General features: G+C 46.2%; 1 protein-coding gene across 1 annotated transcript in view; it reads left to right on the forward strand.

Moving 5' to 3' along the window:
- LOC139277436 (transcriptional repressor CTCF-like) overlaps positions 1-16,444 on the forward strand; it is a 551,966-nt gene that overhangs the window by 68,658 nt on the left and 466,864 nt on the right. Inside the window, exons 8-11 of the mRNA XM_070895891.1 lie at positions 4,423-4,583; positions 6,096-6,278; positions 8,997-9,075; positions 15,775-15,906. Coding sequence (XP_070751992.1) covers positions 4,423-4,583; positions 6,096-6,278; positions 8,997-9,075; positions 15,775-15,906 — 555 coding nt within the window. The remainder of the gene's footprint in view (positions 1-4,422; positions 4,584-6,095; positions 6,279-8,996; positions 9,076-15,774; positions 15,907-16,444) is intronic.

A 16,444-nucleotide genomic window follows, 5' to 3' on the forward strand; every position in this document is an offset into this window, starting at 1 on the left:
GGCGAGCCCCGCCAAAGAGGAGCTGTTTGGGCGGGGCCCCGATGTGGAGGAGCTGTTTGGGCGGACCAGCCCCATCGCGGAGGAGGTGTTCGGGCGGGCCGGTGAGGAGGCCCTAAGGTAAGGGCAGCGGCGGCAGGTAAGGCGAGCGGCGGCGAGGTAAGGGCGGCAGAGGTGAGCTGTGGCAAGACGAGACCCGAGGTCGGACAGCGGCGGGGCAGCAAGCTCGGCGCATCTGGATTCTGGAACATTTTACGGATTCCGGACAATCCCGCCACCGATCATTCCGGATTCCGGAACTCTGGATTTTCAACGCTGCACCTGTACCTCTGCATATATAATCTGGGTGACTACTGCCTGTGGCCTGATTGGATCAGCTAACTTAGGTTCACAAGATAAGAGTTCATGGGGTTGGGGTAATATACTAGCATGGATAGAGGATTGGTTAACAGAAAACAGAGAGTCGGGATAAATGGGTCATTTTCTGGTTGGGAAACGGTAACTAGTGGGGTGCCACATGGATCGGTGCTGGGGCCTCAACTATTTACAATATATATTAATGACTTGGATGAAGGGACCGAGTGTAATGTTGCCAAGTTTGATGATGATACAAAGATGGGTGGGAAAGCAAATTGTGAGGAGGACACAAAGAATCTGCAAAGGGATATAGACAGGCTAAGTGAGTGGGCAAACATTTAGCAGATGGAGTATAATGTGGGAAAGTGTGTGGTTATCCACTTTGGCAGGAAAAATAAAAAAGCAAATTATTATTTATATGGAGAGAGATTACAAAATGCTACAGTGCAGTAGGACATGGGGGTCCTTGAGCATTAAACACAAATTTTGGGCTGCAATTTGGGCTTCCGTGATTTTGGGGCGTTAATCGTGGTGGGGTGTTAAAGATAACGCCTGAAAATAGTTGGCGCCCTCGACTGCAATTTTCAGTAAAAATGTAAGGGAGGAGCGTTGGAGTTAACTCACGCATTGCACAATGGACTTTCCATGGTAAAGAAGTTTCATTGTTGTTTAGTGTCCTGCAACATAACGTTGTATGTTGTATGGTTTCATTTTGGTTGGGGGAGTTTTTGTGACACTGTTGCAGTAAAATATATGAATTATCATTTGCCATTGGTGTCTTGTGCATCATTCCAACGTTCACCGGAGATGTGCCTTTATGGGGGCACATAGTGTGTCCAGTATGAGCTCCATCCCTCAGTTTCTTCCATTTAGGAGCCGCTCCATTATGAGCTGGCGACGTGTGACTCGTGGTCCAGCAGCATCTCCATGCTGCCTCCCCTGTGGATGGGGTGGTTATCCAATCACCAGGCTCCTCTTCATCATCATCCTCCTCCTGAAGTGCGCATGCAATCCCCACTGGCAATGCCTGGACTCTCATGATAGCCAAGCTGTGCAGCATGCAGCACACCACAATGAATTTGGATACCTGCTCAGGGGAGTACTGAAGGCTGCCTCCAGAGCGGTGCAGGCATAGGTCTGCCTGTAGGAGATGGCATATCTGTCAGCACTTCCTTTTGGAAGCGCAGCCTTCTCACACACTGCTCCTCAGAGAGCTGGAGGTATGAGCGTTGGTGCCTGTAAACCCATGGGGAGTAAGCCCTCCTCCCCGGATGTCTTCGGCCTCTCTTCATCTGTTGGCCGACATGGCCAAGAGTCCTTCTTCTAGCTTGATGCCGACTGGCAATAGTATGGAGCATGATATGCTGGCGAACGAGTAATGCCCCATTAAATTCTCTCACTGACGTTGTATGGGCACTGTAATGGCAGATAAAAGTGAAGTTTGCAAGTCGGAGCTTCACGCAACGTGATGTGCGCAACCGTTGTAGTCAATGTGACCTGCGATGTAGGATTCTCGTTTCTCCATTTAAATATGCTGCCAATAACGCCTGCCGCACCCTGGAACCGCCTGTTATTTTCAGGCGTTTCCTGGGGCTGCCATTAAATGAGGCGTACGGGCCGAATGTTCCATCCGGCGTACTAGCGCAGCATTGCACGCGATTGACGTCATGATCTCAGTCAAACTGCACGACGGGGCGATAAGTTTTTGCAGCAGTGCTAAGCAGTAGACTAATCTATTGGCCAGGCGGTAAATCCTGGACACCCGGCATAATGCCCCAAAACATCATTTAACTGGGGCACTAACTGAGATGCAAATGAGCTGAAAATCCAGCCCAAAAAGTTAGTAAGCAGGTACAACAATTAATCAGGAAGGCAAATGGAATGTTGGCCTTTATTGCAAGGGGGATGGAATATAAAAGCAGGAAAGTCCCGCTACAACTGTACCGGGTATTGGTGAGACCACACCTAGTGTACTGCGTACAGTTTTGGTCTCCGTATTTAGTTGCATTGAAGGTAGTTCAGAGAAGGTTCACGAGGTTGATTCCTGATATGAAGGGGTTGACTAATGAAGAAACGTTGAGCAGGCTGGGCCTATTTTCATTGGAATTTAGTAGAATGAGAGGTGATCTTATTGAAACATATAAGATACTGTGGGAACTCGACAAGGTAGATGCCGAGAGGATGTTTCCACTCGTGGGGGAATCTAGAACTAGAGGGCATAGTTTAAGAATAAGGCATCGCCCATTTAAAACTGAGATGAGGAGAAATTTCGTATCTGAGGGTCGTGAATCTTTGGAATTCTCTACCCCAGAGAGCTGTGGAGGCTGGGTCGTTGAATATATTTAAGGTGGAGATAGACAGATTTTTGAACGATAAGGGAGTCAAGGGTTATGGGGAACGGGCAGGTAAATGGAGCTGAGCCCAAGATCAGATCAGCCATGATCTTATTAAATGCAGAGCAGTCTCGAGGGGTCAAATGGCCTACTCCTGCTCCTATTTCTTATGTTCTTGCAAATCAACATTGGGAGCGGGGGCTGTGACGGCTGGAACATTTAGATCTGATTTTCGTCATAGTTCTAAAAGTGCAGCATTAACACTGCTAATGTGGGGGTCACCTCAACATCGGCATTTCTGAGGGGTAATCTCGCATCATGCTATCTGTGCCAGCTTTTATTTATCATTTCTAAATCTTAGATGGTCAGTTGTTCTGCCATTCAGTTTTCTTCTCAATGAAAATGGCTAAGTGCTAAGTGTCTGCTCAGTCAGAAGAATGCAGATCAGCATACAGGAGACTAGTAAGGAGCATTCTTTGTATATGCTCGACTGTACACTGCATGAAGCTTCGAGGTACTCTCTCCCTCTCCACCTAGAGCAATGTACAACCGCTTTAATTTGTCACTCCCTGCTCAAGTCACTGGATAAATGGTGCCAATACTTATGAAATAGCAAGAGTAGAAGAAAGTAATCTCAGTTCCGGCAGTTGATTAACTTTGCTGGGAGAGACATAAATAATATGAGTGGCACCATTTAAGGAGCATCATTACGATTGACCTGTGAAGGCGGTAACAGAAATTCTTCATTAAGCTTCATCCACACTGTTGGAATTAAACTGAGTTTAATGTTGCTAGTACAGAGCAGAAGTGTCCAAGTTCTCTTTTATCACTGGCCCTCGAGGGTCACTTATATAAAGTGTCATTATAATTGTACTGTTAAATGATTATGTTTTTTGGCCAACATTAAAGATTTGGAAAAGACTGAGGCACTGGGGTAGATTTTGACTGTGCCATTGTGTTAAACTGGTGAGAGCAAGTCGGCAGCCTGTACTACATCTTTCCCCATTGAAGTCAATGGAAATAAAAACAGCGACTTGATAGGGGGAAAATTGCGGTCGGAGGCTTCCTTCGTACGAACGCCTCCGAAGCGAAAAAATCTACAGAAGTACCGGAGGAACGTAGAGATCCCAGTCGGAGGCCTAGATTCGCTGCGCAGCACATTGGGAGATGTCTTTCACATACATACGTACGTACAAGCTTGAGTCATGTGGGCCTGGACCACCAATCACTGTGCAGTATTCTCATTGATAAAAATGGGAGCTCTATTTGTACGGACTCTCATTACTATCAATGAGAAAACCCCCTAAAACACCAAAACGCAGCATAATTAATAAATAAAACACCTCATATTTAAAATGAATTGAAATTAAATGTTTTAGCAAAGAAAATATGTTTTACATTTTTTTGTGTGTTTTAATAGTGTTAAAAATAAGCTTACCTTAATGCAGCGTTTTTAATATCAAAAGAGAAATCTTGACAGATCATAAAAGCTGGTTTTCGGCGCATGCGCATCTCGCCCCGAAAACCGGCTTTTGCGAGGCCTCACCGTGCACACTTCATACGGACCTGGCGAGGCTGCAATTTCCGGCCAGATATCACCCGTTTTACGCTATCGCACAAAGTCAAAATCTACCCCAATAGCCTTTAAAAATTGCCAAGAATAATAAACACTCAATTGAGAACGGTTTATCAACTTCTTAAAAAAAATAATGCCACTTGTCTCTGCAACCTTTAGGCGTCCATTTACGAAAGCAGCATTCCTACACAAGTTCCAGCCTGAAATGCCGCTACTGTGAGGCTACATTCCATGAGCGCTATGCACTTATCCAGCACCAAAAGAGCCACAAGAACGAGAAACGCTTCAAGTGTGATCAGTGTGATTATGCATGTAAACAGGTATATTGCTCACGAGTTTGCAGGTATAGTCTACTCCAGATATATATGTATTGCCTGTGAATAAAATAATTGCTGGATCCCAAGCCAATTCCTGTATGTTCTTGTATACTCGGCTGCTGTTAACCATGTAGTGATAATTCGGGATTCTGTAAATTTAGCCAGAAAAGAAAGCTCAAACTTTTTTGAGGGAGGCTACCATCCAGTGTGTGTCGTCAGACTATTCAACTGCAGGAGTCTCACAGCCAAGTCTGATTCTGCTCTCACCCGACAGCCACACACACACACACACACACACCCCAGTTACAGATGGTCGCTGGATGATGAAGAGGAGCAGGAGCAAAGCTAATTGATTTTTCACTTCTCTACCCAGGGGCATTGAGCCACTGGAGGAAGCCTCTCTTTATTTGTTGATTATTAAAAGGGGATAATTGTGAAGTTCACACTATTCACACATTTGATCTTTTGACTGTTGAATGCAGGGATACTACACAAGAGTTGCAGGCTGGCTGTTATACTGCTGCAGATCTCTCACGTGCACACCATTTTTGGCTTTGTTATTATTCCTGTTCAATCTGGTGATTTTAAATTGTCTTTTCAGGCATCCCCTTCTAAATGTAAGGCTCTGCCTTAATTAGATTTTGAAAAACTACCAAAGAAAAAATGATCATTGGGCCCTATCTGCAGGCTACGTCAGGCATTCCCAGTAGAAGAACTATAGAAGTTTATAGAGTAGAAGGACTATTGGCCTATCGTTGTGTGCTAGACAATCATAGATAAACTAATCTGCTCTCTCCCCATTAATCTGTATCTTCAGTTTCAAATCCTAACCTAGTCCTCCTAAATGATGCAATAGTGTCTGCCTCAATTACTCCACGTGGCAATGTATTCAAAGCTCCAACAATTCTGTATAAAGAAATTCCTCCCAAACTCTTATCTCTTCACTCTCAGTAATTATTTTAAATTGATAATTCCTTGTCTCTGACTCCTCAGTCAGGGGAAGTAACCTTTCCTTATTAGCCCTGTCAAAACCAACCATAACTTGAAAAACCTCCATTAAATCTTCTCTTAGCCTTTATGCTCCAGACGAAATAGTTGTCGTGTCTGAAATGTTTTCCTCATAACTATGTCAATGATACCAGCCCTGCCTGTGCCAAATACCCCTAAAGAGTTAAACACATAAAGCATTGGAGAATCCCAGCAGGCCTGACTGCATCTGAAAGAAAGGAAGATGTGCATTCATGCGATGGTTTAGCATCTCTCAGAAACACTTCACAGTGCTTTGCATACACTAAATTACTTTAAAGTGGATCACTATGTGGCCAAATGAAGGGTCGTCGTCTGAAACTTTAACCTGTCTTTTCTCTTTCTGTTATTTGACCTGCTTTGTATTTCTAGAAATTTCTGTTTTTATTCCACTTTTCCAGCATTCAGTTTATTTGTTTAATTCCTATAAACGAATACAATTTTCGAGCGGTCTATCACGAGTAATCACTGTTCTTGTTTTGTGCACAGAAACGTCACATGATAATGCATAAGCGTATTCACACCGGGGAGAAGCCATTCAGCTGCCCCCAGTGCGATAAGAAGTTCAGACAGAAGCAGCTCCTCGATTTGCATTTCAAGAAGCATCACGATCCCAGTTTCATCCCAGAGGTGTACGTTTGCTCTTGGTGTTGTAAGAGCTTCACTCGCAAGGTAGCTGCTTGTGTTTTGCCTTTGAAATAATGTAGGGCCTGTCTAAATATCTGTCACATCAGGCAGTCTGCAGTGCATGCACGAATCAAGAGAGTGACAATCTGTATTACTCTTGTCCCTGGAAAGCTGGACAGGATGCTCAGCATTCACTGGGAAGTAGAGTTCCTTTGTTTGCAAAGAGCTACATCTGTGGGTATCAGACTCTTCATTATCAACTCCATTGTGTAGCACTCTTGATGCCCCACAACAGTTGAAGGAAAACACTGAATCCATAGGTCTTAGGAGAACGAGGCTATCCTCTGCATTCGTGGCTGCTGGCCATTAAGAAGCCCCTAATAGCACAGGGTTCTGGACGCCTAAACCTTTGTTTGCTGATCCTTGGCTGCCATAAACATAATGGACGATCGGAAGAAACCCCACTCTGCAGATAAAGTCAGTGGAATCCGCGAGTTATGTTAAATTTACTCATCTATCTTGTGTTCACTGAAATAATGTGAGTAGGAGTACTAATCTTTGGGTGTCTCATATGTCAGGAGTTTGTTCGTTAAAATAAGTTAGTGGGTACTTGAAGTTTTAATCATGAATTTAAAAATCTTACGTACTGCTGTTATATTAAAAAAACACAAGTTCGATACTTGAGGGTAGAAATGCTTAGGCAGTAGCGATAAACGGGCGCTATTGAATCAGTCGCCTGTCATCCAGTGATTCATACACTGCCTGGTATTCAGTTCTGCTGAGTTCAATGGAATTGAATATTACGAAGGGTGTATAACAGGCATCCCATTCGATACCGCCTGCAGTGGAGTATTTAAAATAAACACTCAACACCAGGCCTGGGTTCGAAGATTCAAGTAGTCTTTATTTTGCACCGGTGGGGAGCCCGCCTGCTCATTTGTCTGCAGCAAGGCTTCTCCGATGATATAAAGTGCCAAGCAATCTTTTATACACTTAAAGATGCATGTCAGCCTCGTGCATGGCCCCTCGATGCCGTTTAATTGGCCCAAAGTCCACGTGCACAATTGCTGATTGACTAATTCTCTTTTGCGTCATACAATCATTCACCTATGTCTCACACCAGATGGAGTTTCTCCAACATGTTACCTCTGACTCCTTGCTCTGTTTAACTGCCTCTCTGGGCCTCTTGTGGTTCAATAGTTTGGCTATTCGTAATTGTCCTCAGATTACACAACTGGCACTGGTGGGGAGCCCGCCTGCTCGTTTGTCTGTAGTAAGGCTTCTCCAATGAAACAAAGTTCCAAGCAATCTTATCTCAGAGATAATTTTTAGCATTATCTCTTCTGCCCTTTAAGCAAATTAGAAAGCTGACCACTACAAAAGCCTATTTAGCTCTTTTTAGTTCCGCGACCCATACTTAACCCTTTAATTATAGCAGAGCTCGAAAGCCCCACTTCACCGCTCGTTTTGCGTTACTGCTCTTGACGACTTTCTACTCCTTGTTCTTAGTTCAGATGATCTGTGAGCCATTTGAGCATCCTCACTTTTGGGGCTTAAGTTTCGGAACCCCGCTAGAACGGCACACATCGGAGAGGCCCGCCTAATTTGTAGAACTGAAAAGGCGGCAAATACTTACCTCGCGATTCTCCGATATCTGTAGGGCCCTTTCCAGTTCGGTGCAGCGTAGCCGGAGCTGCTGGGGGCGGAGATCGAGCCCTGTGCCAAAAACAATGCCAATAGCAGCGCGCATGCGCAGTAACTCCTGGCCTTCCCAGTGCATCCTGTCTCCGGGCGACGACCCTATCCCTGGCCGAAGGGATGTCGCCCCTATCCCGGGCCGAGTGGCCTGACAGTACTTACCTCTGCCGAGGCGGCTCGCCCGGCATCGCTTGGGAGCGGGCCCCGTCCAAACTTGTCGACAGCGGGGCCCACCTGACGTCCTAGGCGGCGGTCGTCTGCTGGGGGCGGGCCCCGCCCGAAGTCCTCGGCGGCAGGCCCCGCCTGACCGGAATCTCCTGGTGGGGGGGCCATCCCAGCACGCTGTTGGAGGGCTGCAGTTGGTGAGTGGAAACTTAATTTTTTATTTATTAATTGATTTTTAATTTTTAAAATTTTTTTTTGTTTGATTTTGTTTGTTATTTTTTTATTTTTAAATTTTAAATTTTTTTTGATTGATTTATTGGTTGATTTATTGATTTATTTAGCATTTATTATTGATGATGGCTTTTTATTTGTAAAAGTGAAGTGTTTAATGCTTGTAAAGTTCCCTTCCCCCCCCCTCCCCATCTCTTGTTCTGTGTGCCTGATTTCTAAATGTAGGCAAGATTTTTCTGAGCGTACAAAAATCTACACTTGCGCCATTCTAAGTTAGTTTGGAGTAAGTTTTCGCTGCCTAAACTTGCAAAACAGGCGTAAGTGGCTGGACACGCCCCCTTTTGAAAAAAAAATCTATTCTAAAATTAAACTATTCTAACTCATTAAAACTGGAGCAAACTAAATGCCGAAAATTGCAATTTCTAAGATGCTCCATTCTAAACTAGTTGCTGCAAAAAAATAGGAGCAACTCAGGCCGAAACTTGAGCCCTTGGTGTGCAATACTGTCTGAATCACCCAGTTTTTAACTTACGACTCCTGCTCGTTCCCCCTTTGCTCACTGTCCCATTGTATTTTTAGTTCTTTATCTAATGCCTTGAATGGGAATGGCAGTGGAAGTGAAGAAAGAGTAACCTATGTGATTTCAACAGCACTATGTTCCTTTATCAGAATGTTATGAAAAAGCATGCTGAGAGGTGTGGGAATGAGACAGTGCAAGATGGAGCTGCGACGGTGCTGGTAAAGAAAGGTAAGAATAACAAGATGAAGCTGGATTCCGATGAAGAAAAAGGAGGTACATTTTGTTAAAACTGGAGCCAAAATAATTATTTGAACTTGCCCAGTTACGGATGATTAATCATCAAAAGAAAACTATATTCTTTTTGCATTGCAGTGAGTAGTATTCCCTTTCTGTTTTATCTCCAATCTGTGGTGGGTAAAAGTCACATGCTTACTGTTGTATTGTGGCTCATGTAGCTCTCCACACTCACGTACTGTACATAAATATCACCCCTCTAGATTGCGGAGCCCAAGAATTTCCCCCTTTGTTAGCACAGGTGATGTGGTCTCTACATGTTCCTGTCATTCAGTGAGCGAATCCTGTATCATAGCTATTGTGTTTCTGTCTCTGCCCCTGCCCCAGCCTATCTGCTGCTGAAGCCCTTATTCATGCCTGTGTTGCCTCTAGAAGTGACTATTCCAACACACTCCTGGCTAGCCTGCCATCTTCCATCCTCCATATACTTGAGCTCATCCAAAACTCTGCTGCCCATATCCTAAATTGCACCAAGTGCCTCTCACCCCTCTGCTTACATTGGCTCCCAGACCGGCAGCACCTCAAATCCCTCCATGACCTCACACCTCCCGAGCTCTGTAACCTCCTCCAGCCCTACAGCCTTCTGAGACCTCTGCACTCCTCCAATTCTGGGCTCTTGCGTATCCTTGATTTCCTTCGCTCCATCATTGGCAGTCGTACCTGCAGAGAGCAAAATTCACCAGAACCCCCCCACCGCCTGTGTTTGGGCTCATTCGAAAGGAAATTTAATTTGGGGCTATCTACCGAAAAGTTTGGAACTCTAAAGTGCTTATGGAAGAAACTACGAACTTTAATAGAATTATGAACTTTTACAAGACAAATTCAAGCCTGTGGGTGGACCTTGGGAACAAAAGAAGCCCACTTGACTATTGGAACTATCTTGGTGTGAGGACTGAGTTAACCTGTCTGGAAGAATGAGTATTTGAAAATCCTTCGCCACAAGAGTCATTACCATCACAGTATCACCCAGAGATAGCTCTCCATCAACATGGGTCTGGACAAACCATTTCAGCATATACATCACAAAGAGGTCCAATCCAGCACAAAAGGACATTGCAATTACCAAACTAATATTTCCATCAGGAAACAGTTTTTCAAAGATCAACCCACCCAATACATATCAACTTTAATGAGCCCGACAAAATATTACAAAGAAGAACCAAGACCGCCAAAATTATACAAAGGATTGTGAACAGATTGGGCGGCAAGATTAGGACACTGAAATCGTATAACTGGCCACTGTTTTCAACAGAGGCTAGGAGAGAGAGAGAGAGAGGTGAGAGAGAGAGAAGAGAGAGGAGAGAAACTCTCCAGCCGTGAAGTCTTGAAGTCCTGAAGGAAGGAAGAACATCACCATCTACCATTAACTATCAAAAGGATTGGTAAGCATAAGTCCCTGCCTGCCCTGGAGTCTAACCTAGCTAGAATTAGGTATTGGGAGTTGGGAGGTATAATTTTACTGCAACCCCCTTTGAATATGTAGTGTATGGTACTTTATTAGAGTGATTATAAGTTTGACCTTGTACCTTTCCTTGTATTGTTCTTTATTAGAGTGATTGTAAGTTTGGCCGTGTAACTTCTTACGAGAGTAATAAACCTGTATTACCTTGACTGTAATAAAACCAAAGTTCTTTGCATCAAACTAGTGTCCTCTGCACTTTTGTCACACCCCCCAAATAAATCCAGAGTACAGAACCCAAGGGAGGGGGAGTGATTCGAAACTGCTCAAGTTGGTCAGAAGGGAACCTAACCCCCTCATAGAGACCCACAACACCGCCGCCCCCCCCCCCTCCCCCGCTTCATACCTTCAGCTGCCTAGGCCCCAAATTCCAGAACTCCCTCCCTAAACCTCTCTGCCTCCCTACCTCTCTCTCCTCCTTGAAGTCACTCCTTAAAACCTAGCTTTTGGTCATCTGTCCTTATGTGGCTTGGTGTCAAATTTTGTTTGATGACGCCCCTTGCTGGACCTGGTGGCCACGTGTGATCAATGGGTGTCAAAGTGACCACTACCAACTTTTTTGCCTCAGGATCCTTCCTCATCATCATCATACGCAGTCCCTTGGAATCGAGGAAGACTTGCTTCCACTCCTGAAGTGAGCTCTTTGGTGGCTGAACAGTCCAATATGAGAGCCACAGACTCTGTCACAGGTAGGACAGATAGTCTTTGAGGGAAGGGGTGGATGGGACTGGTTTGCCGCACACTCCTTCTGCTGCCTGCGCTTGATTTCTGCATGCTCTCGGCGTTGAGACTCGAGGTGCTCAGCGTCCTCCCGGATGCGCTTTCTCGGCTCTGACGGAGACATATCCAGGATCTCCCAATGGCGGCCCACAAATGCATAAGGTAAGTGACTGATAATTTTTTATGCCAGGTCCAGATATATGTCAACTTCACCTGTGATGACGGCAGTCAGAATGAGGATTTCCACTCCATAAATGTTCAGCTGGTTGTGCAACCACAAAAAGATATTTATGCTGGTGTGCACAAGATTCCCAGGGAGTTATCATGATGCTTTCTTCCTGTGGCAGTCCAAGCTCCCTGATGTCTTTGGACCTGGAAGCAGACTTAAGGGTGACTGCTAGGAGACAAGGGGAGCCCCCTTCAAACTTGGTTGACAACACCTATCGGAAATCTGATCACTGAAGTCCCACAGTGCTACAATGAAAGCCAGATGACCATCAGATGTGTCATTCAGCAAGCGATCGGCATGCGCAAGGTACCGAGACAGATCTGGAGGCATCCTTCAGTACGCAACAGATAGGGGGGTACAAATTGCACCCCGCCCGAAACGGCTGCGGTTCAGGTCGACTTTCGCGACATTTGGCTCTTTGGTTTTTTTGATTTGATCCGGAAGTCGGTCATAATGGGGGCGAGTACAACACCTGAGGTGCAAAACCACGGTGGTGACGGCAACTGAGGGGCGGAAGTTGGGGAGGTGCAGAGCAGCCGCCGCGATGACATCATCAAGGCACCACGTCACGACGGCTCTCCCCTTCATTTAAAGGGGAGATCCTTCGCGTTTTTAAAACGTTGGGCCACTGGGCCACCAGGGAGGGTTTCGTCCGGGCCAGCAACCTGGCGCCCAAGAGGGAGCCTATTTGTTGGGCCGACAAAAAAAACATGGCGGCCGCTGCAGTAGGCCACAGCCTCACTGCACCACCGGGTGAAAGCTTGTTTTGGCACCGCATGGTGAGCTGAAGATTTTTCAAGGGGAATGTCGGGGGTGGTAGATCGGCGGTGTGCACGGTGGATGACGTGCCTACTGCTGATCGTCAGCAGCGGAGCGGCCAGGGGGGATCGGGGCACTGCCAGAAGAACTCGGGAGGGCAATTGGGCTAGCAGCAGCCATTCCACGAAAAGTTGGCGGCCACTGCACTCTGCAGCGTGGCTTCCGCTTTTCTGGGGTAACATGCCTTACGGAAAGGGACAATTCCGGCCCCAGGGTGTCCAGAATGATTGTGGTGTGCTGCTCTCTCTACAACATTGCGTAGCAGCAAGGTTTGGAGCTGCAGGAGGAACGAGGCACAGAGCGCAAATCGTCTGCAGATGATTCCAAGGAGGAGGAGGAAAGTGATGATGCCATTGCAGCACTAGTTGCTCACCTTGCTGCCAGGGATGCCCTATTCAGGTTCAGTTAGTTACCACCACTGGTGATGTCAGAACCACATGCAACGTCCACTGACACAAAGCAGTCCTGCAAACAACCAACCACCCATTGCACATCTCTCCATTGGTCTCCGTCGATTCATGCCTTCCCATTCATCATCAAGCAAGTGAAATGGTAAGTTGCCAGCCAACAACCAAGAATTAGCAACAGGGAAAGTGGTACAAAGTAATACATTTTATGTGATTCTACTAAAGAACGGAATCGTCACAACCTAACATCTTATCGTACACCCATGCGCATTCCCTTGGTGAACTACAAAGCTTCACTCTTCCATTTCCTACCACTGCTACGTGATGCAACCCCAGTGGCTTCAGCAGAGATGGAGGCAGGCTGATCAGATCCCTGCTCTGACTGCTGGGATGTTCTTAGCTACTGACCTCTAGATCTTTGAATCCGTGAGGGTACCACCGAAGACTGCTCCTCCTGGTCCCACGGAAGTATGAGTATCTGAGCTGGTGCATGGTAAGCATGAGTCCTGTGACGCCAAACCCGGAAATAAAATGACAATGTGGTGCTCGCCTTAAAATGGCACTGACGCGCTGAATTTACTTCAAGGTTTCCCACGCGATAGCGGATCACCTCCCCCTCCCCCCAACCCCCATTTGTCCTCTCGAGCTTGCTCCACCATTCAATAAGATCATGGTTGATCTTCTACTTCAACTTCACTTGCCTGCACTAACCCCATATCCCTGATTCCCTTACCATCCCAAAAAAACACCAGAGAAATGAGAGAAGGAGAATTTACGCAGCAAGTTGTTATGATCTGAAATGCAGTGCCTGAAAGGGTGGTGGAACCAGATTCAATAATAACTTTCAAAAGGGAATCGGATAAATACTTATTCAATGTAAAAATTTGCAGGGCTATGGGGAAAGAGCAAGGGACTGGGATTATTTGGATAGCTCTTCCAAAGAGCCGGCACGATGGGGCGAATGGCCTCCTGTGCTGGAAGATTCTATGAAAATTCAATTAAAATATTTGAAATAGTATTAACTAGAGAAGTTAGTACTGATTGACAGGAAACTGGAAAGACAGGGCATGAAAAGAAACTCTTTCATATTGCAGAGTTTGAAACAGATCTAAACCAGGTTGTGCTGGCTGTATCAACATGGTTTGGTAATAGCAACAGCATATTAACTTCCTAACAATGTAATAAGTCCTGTAAGATCACTTTAGCATTTTGTCAACAACATGCAATGTGTAACAAGTTCACTCTTTTTAAACAAAATTTATTCCCGATGTAACTGTGCTTAACAAATATTTAGTTTAGTACATTTCTCAAATTGTATGGCATTGTGTTCATATTTAGAGATGTTCACAAATAAGTTTGTAGATGCAATACCAAAGAAACTTGTAAAATTGGAATTTGGAAATGCCCTATTTGGGAGTGGTATCCGAGCGAAGGCGGGACTTCCTGCACCCTGCGCGGATGTCCTGACCCGACCGCAAAGTTGGGTTACAGCCCCAAACAGGAAGTGGAGTGCAATGTCGGGCGCACCACTGACTCTCGGGGGCGGAACCGGGGCGCTAAGCTCAGGCAGGAGCACAGGGCCCTCCCCTTCCATTAAAGGGAGGGCACGCTGCAAGCTTTGCATTGAGGCGAGGGGCCACCACTTCTCCACCGGAGAGCGGGGTGCCATAGTAACATGGTGGCATGGACCCCACAAAATTGTCAACGCAAAGTCGGCCATTGAAAAAAAAAATGGCACCCCTTTAATTTCCGCCCCACGAGCGGAGTGCAACCCAGTTTGCGACCCGCACGGCGGCCTCATGGGGCTCCAACGAATTTCCGCTGCAGGGCGAAAGCGGCCCCCGGGCGAGAAATCGTTCATGGCCCCCGGGGACGTTAACGGAAGGCGCAAATGAAGCAAATTTCTTCCCCTTTGAGTACAAAGCAGATAAAGGGAGCTCGGAGTCACATCCTCACTTCCTACTCTGCTTTTTACTGGACTGACGTTTTCTGATGGAATTTGATTTGGCCTAGAAGGCTTAAGGGGACTGAAATTGGCTCGTGCCACGGTTGTGGGCGTTAACCTTTGCGGGGCCGAACATTCTGCGCCCAGTTCAGAAGTCGCCTTGGAAGTGGAATTGGGGTTAACACCCCTCACAGGAGATGGAACACAATGTTGCAGCTGCCCGACTAGTGAGTCGGGGAAAAGAAAACGGCAGTGCGCAGCACACCTCGCCTTTAACCTTTGCCCCGCGATGGGTGTGCAGCCCGGTATGTGACCCGAGAGGCTGGCAGCCTCACGGGGCGCTGCCCAATATTCACAGTGTAGCAGAAAGCGGCCGCGGGACGAAAACGGGTCTCCACACACGGCAATGACATCATCGGCGTATAGGCAGCGCATCAGCTATAGGCAGCGCATCAGCTATAGGCAGCGGCCCGGGGCATTACCAGTGGGGCACGGCGCTACTGCAATCGTGCCGACGCTAACTCATGCGCAAACTCGCGGGAACCAGTAGATCCCCCGCCCCCCCACCCTCCGGGCGAAAATACTATCGCACCTGTTTGCATCCCTCGGAGACGCTAATGGGAGGCGTACAACAGGGGAGGTTCCCCCCCCCAAAAAATGTTAGGAGCAAGAATAGGCTTTATGGCTCATCAAACCTATCCCATTTTGATTGACTAAACTCTGCCTTCTTACCATATCTTTTAATCCTTTCTCTCTCCAGAAACACATCCAATTATCTTTTGACCCCTTTTAAAGCATCCCGTTGAATTGCTTTTAATTTAGTTGCTCAATTCTATAACTCTTTGTGCAGAAAAAAAAAGTTCCATCTGAATTATTTTCTAACTCCTAAAGTCTTCATTTTACCTGGTGTGTCTGGTTTTTAGATGCATCTTGAGGTGGATAAAGGTCCAGGGCAATTAACAGAAATGTCTGAGCTTTGGTTCTGTATGTGGACTTAATAATTATTCTGCCTATACTTGGTCGTGCACTAATGCGGTGTTTCTGGTTGTGACAGATGAGCTTCCGGTTGAAAGAAAGGTGGAACAGACCATTGAAATAACGAATGACCCTCACACTGAGAATTACGCCACATCACCCACTAAAACAAATGCGGTTAAAAGGAAAATAGTGGTTAAAAGAAAGCCAGGTAGAGAACATCAAAATGTACAAAAGAGACTGAGAAAAGAGTCATAGAAATTACAGCTCATTGCCAGTACTAGCTCTTCAACTGGAACTAGCTACTCTAAACCTGTTCCATGCTCTATCCTTGTATCCTTTTATCAGCTTCCTTGCAAGTAAACACCCACACGCCACAATGCCGGTAGCAGTAAATAAAAAGCCCAGCACAAACGGGCCTAATCTGTAGTCAGTGGAAATACTAAATGGAAAATTAGATACTATTCGCTGGCACATTCCATACCTCTCTGAGTTGCGTGCAATCTGTTTGTTTTGTAGGACTCTGCCCTGCCTCCTGCCTCTCAGGTGTCTCTGGATCTTGAGGCTGCGTTTCAGATATGCTCCCCACTTTCCCACAGCTCCAATGCACTTCCTCTGATACTCTCCCCGTGTTCCTCCGATACTCTCCCCGTGTCCACCGATATTCTCCCCCAGTCTCTCTGATACTCCCTCCGTGTCTCTCCGATACTCCCCCCGTGTCTCCCCGATACCCTCCCTTAGTCTCTCCG

The sequence above is a fragment of the Pristiophorus japonicus genome, chromosome 12, assembly GCF_044704955.1.
Source record: "Pristiophorus japonicus isolate sPriJap1 chromosome 12, sPriJap1.hap1, whole genome shotgun sequence".
Lineage (NCBI taxonomy): Eukaryota > Metazoa > Chordata > Chondrichthyes > Pristiophoridae > Pristiophorus > Pristiophorus japonicus.